The following is a 13,204-nucleotide window of genomic DNA, read 5'->3' as shown; positions in this document are numbered from 1 at the left end:
TTCCTCCGGCAGTTACTAGACACCCACAGATTCGCGCTGATGTGGCCTAACCGACGCACGCGCCGCTAGGGCCAGCTGGGAAGCCGGAATAAGGAGCGTGCGCGGAAGCCCTTAAGAGGGCTAGTGGCGCAGGCGTTCCGCGTAGGCGTGGCTTCCTGGCCATGGCGGAGAAGCCGGGCCAAGATGCGGACTCAGATCCTAAGCCAACCGTGCTGTTCCTGCACCCGGACTTGGGCGTGGGCGGCGCCGAGCGACTGGTGCTCGACGCAGCGCTGGCGCTGCAGGCGCGCGGATGTAGCGTGAAGATCTGGACGGCGCACTACGACCCGGGCCACTGCTTCGCGGAGAGCCGTGAGCTGTCGGTGCACTGCGCCGGGGACTGGCTGCCTCGCAGCCTGGGCTGGGGCGGCCGTGGCGCCGCTGTCTGCGCCTACGTGCGCATGATCTTCCTGGCTCTCTACGTGCTGTTCCTTGGCGATGAGGAGTTCGACGTGGTCGTGTGCGACCAGGTGAGGCGGCCGCGCCCGACCCTCGCGGTGCCCGTTTCCTCACTCCTGAGAGATGCGCCCCCGTCCCCAACTCCAGGACCTCTGCTGACCTCTCTCGATCTGTGGTTTGGAAAGGTGGGAACTGATCTGGAGAGGTTAGAGTGGGAGTGACACCATGGAGCTCGAACTTCAGTATGGACATGCTGAAGTGGCAGATTACTTGGCCCCACCCTCAGGAGTTTTCATCCTGGGCCTCTGAGGTGTGCCCCCGAAATCTGCATTTTCACTGGATCATCGGGTGATTCTGAAGCATATGGGCCTTGGTGCTCGCTCTAAGAAGTGCAAACATTAGAAGCCAGCCTTCAGTCAAGTTTTACTTCTCAGTAACTTGGATGTCTTTCCTATTGGCATTATTCCTGTTGACACTACTTCCAGGCTACACATACCCCATTATAACTTTCGCTGTCAAGCACTCTGTTCCTCAGTAGTGTAATTTGTTTATAAACACCCGAAGCTCAGCATGTCATGTCCCTGTTAAAACTTTAACATGGCTCCCCGATAGCCTTTGGAGAAAAGTCCAAGCCCTTTACCTGGATCTGGACTCTAGCTATTCTTGACTCTTTTTATGTCTCCCCCCGCCAAAAAAAAAAAAATTATTTTAAAAAGTAACATTTACTCAGGACTAAAAATTCAAATACTGTGAAAGACTAATGTAAAAACCCCATCCTGGTTCCACTCCCTAAAGACAGACACTGTTAACAGTTTCTGTGTGCATTCAGAAATTGTTTGTGGCTGTACTAGCATATGATGTCTGTTTATAGATGCATCTTTTTATTTATAATTAGGATTATGACACACCTATTATTGGTCAACTTGCTCTTTTTCACCAAAAAGTTTTGCTTAGGACATCCTTACATATCAATATTACAGATTCACTTCATTCTTCATAATGACTGGAAAATTTGCTTTTGTTTGACCATATCATACTTTATACATTTTTCTGCTAAAAGACAATAGCAATGTGACCAGTTTTTTTGTGTGAATAAATCAGTTTTGGGGTGTTTTTTTTTGGCTGCACTGCACAACATGTAGGATCTAGTTCCCTGACTAGGGATGGAACCCACACCCCCTGCATTGAAAGAGCAATGTCTTGACCACTGGACCACCAGAGAAGTCCCCGTTCAGTGTTGTAATAAACATCCTTATATCTTCATTTTTTTGTATTTCTGCAAGCGTTGTCTTTGAAATCCATAGAAATAAAACCGGTAGGTCCAAAAGTTGTATGTCTTAAATGACAGTATAGCTTGCCAAATTTGCCTTCCAAAGAGGTCGTATCCTTCTAGTCTCCCACAGCGATAGAGCCTCTTACTCTGTGCTCTCGTGCATATTGGCTATTGTAAACTGTTTTAATCTTTGCCAAACTGATAGGTAGAAATGGCATCACGTTTGTATTTAATTGTTAACTTCTGAGTTACTTTAGTCATCCTTGCTTGTGTGCGGGTTACTTCTTTTTGAGAAACATGGGCATTTACCAAGCAATCCACATGTGTAAAACTAGTCAGTAAGCATCAGGCAGCTGAGACTGCTTGGCCGAGCCTGGATTCTAGTTCCATGTCTGCTACTTTCTAAGTAGCTTTGAATAAATCTCTCAATACCCATAAAGCTCACCTTTTTCAGGTGTTAAGTGAGCTAGAGATTAAGTGATTTGTAAAGATTACTCAACAGGAAGCAAAGTCTAGGGACGATTATGGTTAACATTTCAGTAAATACTGAGCACAGAGTGTGTGCTAAATTCTTACAGGTTTTACTTAACACCACTGTACTTAATAACGACCAAAACTATAAATATTTTTTAAACTATAAATGTCACCACCTTACAGAAGGCCCACAGAGAGGTAAATTAGTCACACAGCTAGCTGGTAGAGCTGAAATTCAAGCCCTGGCAATCTTGATTCCACTCTGAATTACACTAAACTACTATATAGTTCATTCGTTTAGTTCCTTAGGAGGAGGTAGATTCTGGAGTGACTCCAGTGTGACAGCCACTAGCCCTGGGTGACTATTAAACACTTGAAATGTGGTCAGCCTGAACTGAGATGTACTGTAAGAGTAAAATATACATCTGATTTTAAAGATTTAATGTGAAGAAAAGAGATTAGAAGATTTCATTAACTTCTTAACTATTGATTACGTTTGAAGTGATAATACTTTAGAATACATTAACATTAATTTAACCTTTAAAAAGTTGTTGTGTAGTTACTAGATTTTTTTATTCCCCTTGGACAGTGCTGTTCTAGAGGAAACCACTGGACTTGCAACTTTAAATATTTAGCATGTATCCAGAAAATGTTTCCCAGCCTTCTATACGCCAGGCGTTGTACTAGGTGAGAGTCTGGGGGAACACAAAGCAAAATCAGACATTGCCCACAAGGGACTCACAAACGAGGAGGCAGGGCAGGTGCCTGTTGTTTAATTTGGCTGAAGTTTAGTTGACCAGTCACTTCATCTCCTGATTTTTGCTTTGGCTAGGTGTCTGCCTGTATCCCCGTGTTCAAGCTGGCCAGACGGCGTAAGAAAATCCTGTTTTACTGTCACTTTCCAGATCTGCTTCTCACCAGGAGAGATTCTTTTATTAAACGCCTATACAGGGCCCCAATTGACTGGGTAGAGGAATATACCACAGGCATGGCAGACTGCATCTTGGTCAACAGCCGCTTCACAGCTGCCATTTTCAAGGAAACGTTCAAGTCCCTGTCTCACATAGACCCTGCTGTCCTCTACCCATCTCTGAATATCGTCAGCTTTGATTCTGCTATTCCTGAAAAGCTTGATGACATAGTCCCCCAGGGGAAAAAGTTCATATTCCTCTCCATCAACAGATATGAAAGGAAGAAAAATCTGACTTTGGCACTAGAAGCCCTTGTAAAGCTGCGTGGAAGATTGGCATCCCAAGATTGGGACAAAGTTCATCTGATCATTGCAGGTGGTTATGATGAGAGAGTCCTGGAGAACGTACAGCACTACCAGGAACTGAAGAAAATGGTCCAGCAGTCTGACCTAGGTCAGTATGTGACCTTCCTTCGGTCTTGCTCAGACAAACAGAAAATCTCACTCCTCCGAGGCTGCACGTGTGTACTTTACACACCAAGCAATGAGCACTTTGGCATCGTTCCCTTGGAGGCCATGTACATGCAGTGCCCAGTCATCGCTGTTAATTCAGGTGGGCCCTTGGAGTCCGTCGTCCACAGTGTCACAGGATTTCTGTGTGACCCTGACCCAGAACACTTCTCAGAAGCAATAGAAAAGTTCATCCATGAACCTTCCTTAAAAGCCACAATGGGACTGGCTGGAAGAAACCGGGTGAAAGAAAAGTTTTCCCCTGAAGCATTTACCGAACAGCTTTACCAATATGTCACCAAACTGCTGGTATAATCATATTTTTTTTTTTTAATCTTTATGCTGTATTCATTAATATCACATTTGTAGATTATACACTCAGTTTTGAAACCAAAGGAAAAAAACCTAGTATCTAGTACAGAAGAAAAAATTTTTTAATGTACTTGAATCTTGAGTCACTTTCCTCTACCCTATACCTCCCAGACTACTTTTTCAGAAAAACAATATTTTTTATGCTATAATAATTCTGCGTATTACCAATGGTGATTAAGATATAAATGTACAGTTCCATGTTCAGCAGACTATTTTAATTATATGTTCTCTAGATTATTGTTACTCTACTTATAAACTTTGAGTCATATTGTGACTTATTTGGTTTTAATACTTAAAATGTATCATCAAAGTTGATTAATTTGGCTTCATGAGAAGACAATTACTATAGTTCCTAGAATCAGTCCACCTCAGTGTTCGGTGACCTCTGTGAGGAAATTTTTGTTAGTCATACTTTTGCCTGGATCCATAGCAAGAATGCTCTGTGTTTTTTGTTTTTTAAGATGATTTGTGTTTTGCACACAGATACGATAATAAAAGATACTTATCATAGGAAGAGAAAAAATACTAGATTTCAGCCTCCGTGATCTATTGTGTGGTAGTAGGAATATAGACAGCCAAGCCTTAAGTCAAAAACTAGAGTAACTGGATATTGGAATGAATGGCTGTTGTCATGCATGTGGTATGCATTTTGTTTAGGGCGGTGCAGGAGACCTGGGTTTGATCCCTGGGGTGGGAAGATCCCCTGGAGAAGGAAATGGCAAACCACTCAAGTATCCTTGCCTAGAAAATCCCATGGACCGAGGAGCCTGGTGGGGCTGCAATCCTTGGAGTCACAAAGAGTTGGGCACGACTGAGCAACTAACAGACTTTGTTTCCTGGTGTCATCTGAGTCGCTAACTTCATTAATATTTGTGTTTTATTAAGTAAGCACCTACTAAATGTAAGACACTAGTGTTTTTTATCCTCTAAGGCCTAACTCAGATGCCACTGCTGGGAAGCTTTCCTTGACCCTCCACCCAACTCCCGAACTGGAAGCAGCTTTCCCCTTGCACATTTTCTGACCCTCTCATAGCACTTACCAGTCTTAAAGTTAGTTATTTACCTGTTGGTCTAAGTACATATGGGGCTTCCCTGATGGCTCCGTAAAGAATCTGCCTGCCAGTGCAGGTGATGCAGGTTTGATCTTTGGGGCGGGAAGTTCCCCTGGAGAAGGAAATGGCAACCTGGGAAATCCCATGAACAGAGGGGCCTGTGGGCTAGTCCATGAGGTTGCAAGAGCCAGATACCACCACCACCACCTAAGTACAAATAAACATAAAGCAGTTTTCAGTGTATCTTTAAAGCAAAATTCATTTTTTAAAAATAATAAAGATCACTGGCCAAAGGTTCCACATTAATCAACTCTAAGAGCAAAGACCTGAGAGCCTAATTAACCAATGTGACTTTAGGCAAATTGCTTGATCTCTGGCTCAACTTTTTCATCTGTAAAGTGGAGAAACTAACTTTCCTCATAGGGTTGTGATGAGTTATCATATATATGTAAAGTACTTAAAGTAGTAGTTGGCACAGAGTATGGGCTGTGTAAATGCTAGCTATATTTGCAGTTTGGGGATATCAGAAATTACTAGAGAAGTTCCTCATGGGTTCCTGCTGCACTGCTGTATTGTTCTTTGAGGTTCTTTAGAGGATGGAGTTTCAGGCTGTGATTTGTCGTGTCGGACTATATGCCAGAAGTGTTTTAATGAAGTCACTGTACCAACAAGAAGGTCTCTAAAATGAGAGTGTTGGGTTTATCGAGTCTTATGGAATGAGAAGTTCAGTTGAGTTCTCTTCAGTGTTGTGAAAGCTTGCCATCTGGTAAAGTAGATCATTCTATCTTCTGTGGTTTGGTGCGTGTGTTTCTCAGGGAACAGCAGCCTTTCCAGAAAGACCTGATGACTCTGCACACTGGGCTTAGGAAAGACAGACCCGGTCATGCTCTGAGCCATAACTGATGCTTACCCATTCCAAGCACTAACACTTTTGCCTCTTTGACCATTTTTATGCAGATCCTTCGAAAGTGGACTACATGAGTTTGTGGGTCTTAAGTTTAACTTTCCTTCATTGTCTTAAGCCACAGCAGGTGACAGTAAGACCACAGATCTGGAAAGGATGTAGAGCCCAGCCTGAGCTTCCAGCCTCTGGCATATTAACTCCTGCCTCCTGGACCTAGGATGGAGCTTTGCCCATAGGAGGAATTCACAGCTTCCAGAACTAAGCTGAAGTTAGGGAGCACAGAAGCACGGAAAACGGAAGTAAACTGCCAGGATGTTAACATTAGTAATTCTAACACTTAACTGTGGCCCACATCAGACAGCGCATGTAATCCTGACGGTTCTGTGAGGTTTCGCTACTCTTCCCTTTAGAGATTAGTATGGTCAAGCAGCTGCTTGTGTCACACAGCCTGGAGAGATGAGCAGCGTTCAAGGCTTGCTGGTTCCCAAGTCCAGCCACCTTACCGTTCCTCAGTGTACCTCCACCCTGCCCAAGCCGTGTGTGCTGATGCAGTCAGAAGTCCTCTACCCTGCTGCAGGCACAGCTGTTCAAGTCCCCAGGTTTAGAAAGGCTTTGTTTGTTACTCATCTTCCCTTTTCAGAGCAGTCTTCTAAGGTGGATGTGATTGTCCCTCATTTTGTACACAAGGAAGCTCAGAGAGATGAAAGACGTACTGAAAGGCACAACTGAAACGTGAGTAGACCAAGATTCGACCCCGATTACCTGATCCATCCCGGATGGCACTATACCAGAATTTCTCAGCCAACTCTCCTTTGACAGCCATAAATATCATATGACCGTTAATACTTTATGAAATTCAGAATGAGTACAGCATTCTCTGATTCAAAGCAAAGCTGGGGGACAGGATACTCTGTCTTCAGATTAGTGCTCTGAACCTAAAAGAGATACTGGCATCCCACATGCACCCCATTGCCCTATTGCCAACCCCGTGAGGAATCCTGCTCAGTAGCCCTCACGGAGTAACACTGGATCATTCAAAGTCCCAGTGGAGTTATCAGGGTCATTTACTTTGACAAAGCAGAAATTCAAGCTGATGTAACTCAAAAGATTTTGGGTTTTTTGGTTTTTTAATATTTTTTTATTTATTTGCTTGTGTCGGGTCTTAGTTTCATGATGCGGGATATTTCCTTACAGGGCTCAGACTCGCTAGTTGTGGGCTCCAGAGCACTTCAGCTTCGATAGTTACAACATGAACTTAGTCGTTCCACGGCACGTGGGCTCTTAGTTCCCCAACCAGGAATTGAACCCAAATCCTGTGCATTGCAAGGCAGATTCTCAACCACTGAACCACCAGAAAGGTCACTCAAAGGGTTTTAAGAGTTGGGTGTTTGAAAGAATCCATGCCAGAAAATACTGTCATGCCTGCCCCCTGCTCCCCAAGCCTAGGTGAACTGGAGATGGGAGACAAAAGGTTCTTTCTCATGCACTCTCTTTCAAAGAGGTGACTGTTTTCCTATGTCAGCTCATTCCCATATGCACGTGGATGCAACTCTTGACCCCTATTGCCCTTCATGGGTCTCCACCAGTTGGCTCAGATTCTGTACACACACACACACACACACACACACACACACACGCAAGTTGGAGGTGGGGGTCGAGGCATGTACATACAAAAGATATCCACTCGGTCAGCTAAGGGGGAGCAGTATTGTGGTTCTTCCTGTTTGGAAAGGATCTAATGACTAATGATACTGAAGTCCTGTTTGGGAAGGCTTTAGAGTTGGCAGAGCTCTTTTTTTTTTTTTGTAAGTTTATTTATTTTAATTGGAAGCTAATTATAGAACATGGAAAAATAAGATTTAAGATGCTTAATTATAGAGTATTTGTGTTCTTAAGAATACTGTGTTTATGGGGTTAGGTTGTGGCAGAGCTCTTTTCAGAATCACTCCAGGTAATTATTGTAGCCATGCTCACTGTGGAAAAGCTGAGGCTTACAGCTATGAAGCCCTGGACCAGGTTGAGAATTCTTTCAGTTGTACTATGGATGCCTCATCAATAAATGCCTTGCCACCTTCTCACCAGCCCAGTACGCCAGTTTCACTGTCTTCTTCCTTAAAGAAAATGAGGCACTTGTACACTCCCTGCCCTGCCTTCTGCTCATCCCCTATCCCTGTTGATTATCAGCCCTTCTCCCTCCACCTCGGCCAACATCACTGTTGTGCGACCTCCTTTCTTTGCATTTCCAGGTCCCAGAATCAAGTCCACTCAGAGCTGACTAAGACCCCAGAAATCACCCAACCTAATGTGCTCTTCCATGGGTGGGAATACAGGCCCCCAGAGCACGGGACCTGCCTGAAGTCACACAGGGACCGTTGAAGGCCTTCTCTGAGTTCATTTCGAAGTGCCTCACGCCACCTCTACTGTCAGAAGCCCCTTATCTCAGGCCACCTTGAGCTCCTTACTCCTTCATTCCTAACCTCAGTCCCCTGGAGCTGTATCCCCAACAGCCAGTGAGGGTGCCACCGTCCAGACACTAGTGCTCTCGTGCCCGCCAGCTGAGGGGTGGGGGGCTCAGCTAGTGACAGCTGTCTTCTGATTAAACAGGAGCCCTTGAGAGTGGGGATAGGCAGGGATTTTACCGTGCTGACTCTGAGCCAAGTGGCTGCTGGAGCCAGCGCTCTGTCCTTGCCCAGAGGAGGGGGATTGGGTGGAGCTCACAGTAAGGGTGAACCAGTCTGGTGATCCAGAAACAGGACCACAAGCAAGTGCAGAACTGTTTTGTAGGAAGCACTATCACTAGGCCAGCCACTGATGTCTTTTGAGACAAATAACAGCCTAAATGTCTCTCAGGGATTGTGTGTATGTATGTGTGTATCTATGTGTGTTGGGGTTTGGTGGGGGCTTGTGGGGGAACAGGCATAGCATAGTTGTGATTTACCTTTGTGACCTACCACTCACCCAAGAAATTGACAGGCAGAGTTAGAACAGACTGCTAAGTTGATGATACCAGATCAGCCTTTACTTTTCTGTATTTCTTAAGCCAGAATTTCAGGGTTCCACAGCTATTGAGAAGGTGTCCTAAGGTGATAATCCTCAAGTCTAGGTTTCTTTATAAAATGGGTATCAGATCAGATCAGTCGCTCAGTCGTGTCCGACTCTTTGAGACCCCATGAATCGCAGCACACCAGGCCTCCCTGTCCATCACCAACTCCCAGAGTTCACTCAGACTCACGTCCATCGAGTCAGTGATGCCATCCAGCCATCTCATCCTCTGTCGTCCCCTTCTCCTCCTGCCCCCAATCCCTCCCAGCATCAGAGTCTTTTCCAATGAGTCAACTCTTCACATGAGGTGGCCAAAGTACTGGAGTTTCAGCTTTAGCATCATTCCTTCCAAAGAAATCCCAGGGCTGATCTCCTTCAGAATGGACTGGTTGGATCTCCTTGCAGTCCAAGGGACTCTCAAGAGTCTTCTCCAACACCACAGTTCAAAAGCATCAATTCTTCGGCGCTCAGCCTTCTTCACAGTCCAACTCTCACATCCATACATGACCACAGGAAAAACCATAGCCTTGACTAGACGGACCTTTGTTGGCAAAGTAATGTCTCTGCTTTTGAATATGCTATCTAGGTTGGCCATAACTTTCCTTCCAAGGAGTAAGCGTCTTTTAATTTCATGGCTGCAGTCACCATCTGCCATGATTTTGGAGCCCAGAAAAATAAAGTCAGCCACTGTTTCCACTGTTTCCCCATTTATTTCCCATGAAGTGATGGGACCGGATGCCATGATCTTAGTTTTCTGAATGTTGAGCTTTAAGCCAACTTTTTCACTCTCCACTTTCACTTTCATCAAGAGGCTTTTTAGTTCCTCTTCACTTTCTGCCATAAGGATGGTGTCATCTGCATATCTGAGGTTATTGATATTTCTCCCGGCAATCGTGATTCCAGCTTGTGTTTCTTCCAGTCCAGCGTTTCTCATGATGTACTCTGCATATAAGTTAAATAAGCAGGGTGACAATATACAGCCTTGACGTACTTCTTTTCCTATTTGGAACCAGTCCGTTGTTCCATGTCCAGTTCTAACTGTTGTTTCCTGACCTGCATACAAATTTCTCAAGAGGCAGATCAGGTGGTCTGGTATCCCCATCTCTTTCAGAATTTTCCACAGTTTATTGTGATCCACACAGTCAAAGGCTTTGGCATAGTCAATAAAGCAGAAATAGATGTTTTTCTGGAACTCTCTTGCTTTTTCCGTGATCCAGCGGATGTTAGCAATTTGATCTCTGGTTCCTCTGCCTTTTCTAAAACCAGCTTGAACATCAGGAAGTTCACGGTTCACATATTGCTGAAGCCTGGCTTGGAGAATTTTGAGCATTACTTTCCTAGCGTGTGAGATGAGTGCAATTGTGCAGTAGTTTGAGCATTCTTTGGCATTGTCTTTCTTTGGGATTGGAATGAAAACTGACCTTTTCCAGTCCTGTGGCCACTGCTGAGTTTTCCAAATTTGCTGGCATATTGAGTGCAGCACTTGCACAGCATCATCTTTCAGGATTTGGAATAGCTCAACTGGAATTCCATCACCTCCACTAGCTTTGTTCGTAGTGATGCTTTCTAAGGCCCTCTTGACTTCACACTCCAGAATGTCTGGCTCTAGGTCAGTGATCACACCATCATGATTATCTGGGTCGTGAAGATCTTTTTTGTACAGTTCTTCTGTGTATTCTTGCCTCCTCTTCTTAATATCTTCTGCTTCTGTTAGGTCCATACCATTCCTGTCCTTTATCGAGCCCATCTTTGCATGAAATGTTCCTTTGGTATCTCTGATTTTCTTGAAGAGATCCTTAGTCTTTCCCATTCTGTTGTTTTCCTCTATTTCTTTGCATTGATCGCTGAAGAAGTCTTTCTTATCTCTTCTTGCTATTCTTTGGAACTCTGCATTCAGATGTTTATATCTTTCCTTTTCTCCTTTGCTTTTCGCTTCTCTTCTTTTCACAGCTATTTGTAAGGCCTCCTCAGACAGCCATTTTGCTTTTTTGCATTTCTTTTCTGATCAGGTCTAAGAAGCCTACCCCATAACGTGGTTGTGAAGAGAGTCAGTAAGGGGACTGAATGAAATGATTCAGTGACACACAGGATGTGAAGCTGATGTGTAAACTGCAGAGTGCCCTAGAATAGAGTTCTAAAATACATCTGCACCTATGGTCAGTTCATTTCCGCCAGGAACGTTTACCTCATACTATATGCAGAAATGAACTTGAAGTGGATCATAGGCCGAAACATAAAAGCCATACTGTAGAAGTTAGAAAAGAAAATCTCCACAGCGTTTGGGGTAGGCAAAGATTTCTTTGATAGGATACAAAAAGCACAAAACATAAAAGGGAAAATTGGTAAGTTGACTTCATCAAAGTTAAAAACTGCTTTTCAAAGGACACTGATTTACAAAAAAAATTAAGTCACAGGCTAGAAGAAAATATTTATGTATCTGATAAAGACCTGCACCCAGGATATGTATAGAAGTCTCAGAACAAGAGAACAAATAACCCACATATTTTTAATGGGGGAAGATGTGAAGGGCCATTTCACAGAAGCTCTACAAATGGCCAATAAGCACATGATAAGATGTTCAGCATCAGTGGTCCTAAAAGAAGTGCAGATCAAAACCACAGTGAGATATCAGTGCACACCCATAAAATTGAAGACTCAGTAAAAATGTTGGTGAGAATGTGGAGCACCTGGACTTCTCACACATTGCTGACAGGAATAGAAAATGGAATCAACTCAGAACAACAGAAAGTTGCGTACAAAGTTAAACATGACACCATACAACCCATCAATTCCACTTCTAGAAATTTTGCCCAAAATAAGTGAAAACATATTTAAACAAAGACTTATTCAAATGTTCATAGCAGCTTTTTTCATTAATAGTCAAAAACTGAAAAAGTGTCCATCAGCAGGTGAAAAGATAAACAAATTGTGGTACATTCATGGGATGGACTATTTCTCAGCAATAAAAAAGGAACAAAATGTTCATGAGCCCAGTGATGTGAATGAATCTCAGAAGTGTGCTAAGTGGAAGTCAGACACAGAAAGAGTTCGTATTGTATGATTCCATGAAGATGAAACCTTAAGGAAAGTAAAAGCAAAGTTAATCTGTAGTGACAGAAAGCTGATTACTGGCTGTGGCCCAGGATAAGAGATTGACTAGGAAAGGGCACAAAGGAGCTTTTTGATATGATGGAAATGTCCTATATCTTTATTATGGTGGTGGTTATAAGGATTTCTAAATTTGTCAGAATTAATCAACTACATGCTTAAAATGAGTACATGTTATTGCATGTCAGTTATACCTCATTAAGTTGATTTTTTTAAAAAGCATGTGTGATGTAGTCCCATTTTTTGTAGAAAATAAGTCTTGTAAATGAGTAAATGTGAGAATATATATGCATGTGTTATTTATATTGTTATTCAGTTGCTAAGTTGTGTCCAACTCTTTGTGACCCCATGAACTACAGCATGCCAAGCTTCCCTGTCCTTACTATCTCCTGGAATTTGCTCAGACTCATTCCATTGAGTCAGTGAGGCTACCTAACCATCTCATCCTCTGTCGCCTCCTGCTCTTGCCCTAAATCTTTCCCAGCATCAGGGTCTTTTCCAGTGAGTCAACTCTTCACATCAGGTGGCCAAAGTATTGGAGTTTCAGCTTCAGCATCAGTCCTCCCAGTGAATATTCAGGGTTGATTTCCTCTGGGAGTGACTGGTTTGATCTCCTTGCAATCCAGTCGATTCTCAAGAGTCTTCTCCAGCACCACAATTCAAAAGCATCAATTCTTCAGCACTTAGCTTTCTTTATGGTCCAACTTCACATCTGTACATGACTACTAGAAAGACCATAGCTTTGACTATATGGACCTTTGTTGGCAAAGTGACGTCTCTGCTTTTTAATCCAGTGCCTAGGTTTCTCATAGCTTTTCTGGCAAGGAGCAAGCATCTTTTAATTTCATGGCTGCAGTCACTGTCTGCAGTGATTTTAGAGTCCAAGAAAACAAAATCTGTTGCTGTTTCCACTTTTTCCCCATCTATTTGCCATGAAGTGATGGGACTGGATGCCATGATCTTAGTTTTTTGAATGTTGAGTTTTAAGTCAGCTTTTTCACTCTCCTCTTTAACCCTCATCAAGAGGCTCTTTAGTTCCTCTTTGCTTTCTGCCATAAGGGTGGTGTCATCTGCATATCTGAGGTTGTTTATATTTTTCCCAGCAATCAGATGGGTGTGAT

General features: G+C 43.4%; 1 protein-coding gene across 2 annotated transcripts; it reads left to right on the top strand.

The window, feature by feature from the left end:
- The first annotated feature begins 116 nt into the window (after positions 1-116).
- ALG2 (ALG2 alpha-1,3/1,6-mannosyltransferase) lies at positions 117-6,298 on the top strand. Of its 2 annotated transcripts, none has more exons than XM_055578634.1 (2): positions 117-509; positions 3,018-6,298. In XM_055578634.1, exons 1-2 carry the CDS (start codon positions 162-164, stop codon positions 3,918-3,920), a joined length of 1,251 nt encoding a protein of 416 aa, XP_055434609.1. In that variant the 5' UTR covers positions 117-161; the 3' UTR covers positions 3,921-6,298. The 2 variants fall into 2 exon arrangements, with proteins under 2 accessions (XP_055434609.1, XP_055434608.1); XM_055578633.1 differs by having other exon boundaries at positions 117-623.
- The last annotated feature ends 6,906 nt before the right edge of the window (positions 6,299-13,204 follow it).

This window comes from Bubalus kerabau, chromosome 4 (genome assembly GCF_029407905.1).
Source record: "Bubalus kerabau isolate K-KA32 ecotype Philippines breed swamp buffalo chromosome 4, PCC_UOA_SB_1v2, whole genome shotgun sequence".
Classification (NCBI taxonomy): Eukaryota; Metazoa; Chordata; class Mammalia; order Artiodactyla; family Bovidae; genus Bubalus; species Bubalus kerabau.
The sequence above is the reverse complement of the archived record's forward strand: the minus strand, read 5'-3'. Positions and strand labels throughout refer to the sequence as shown.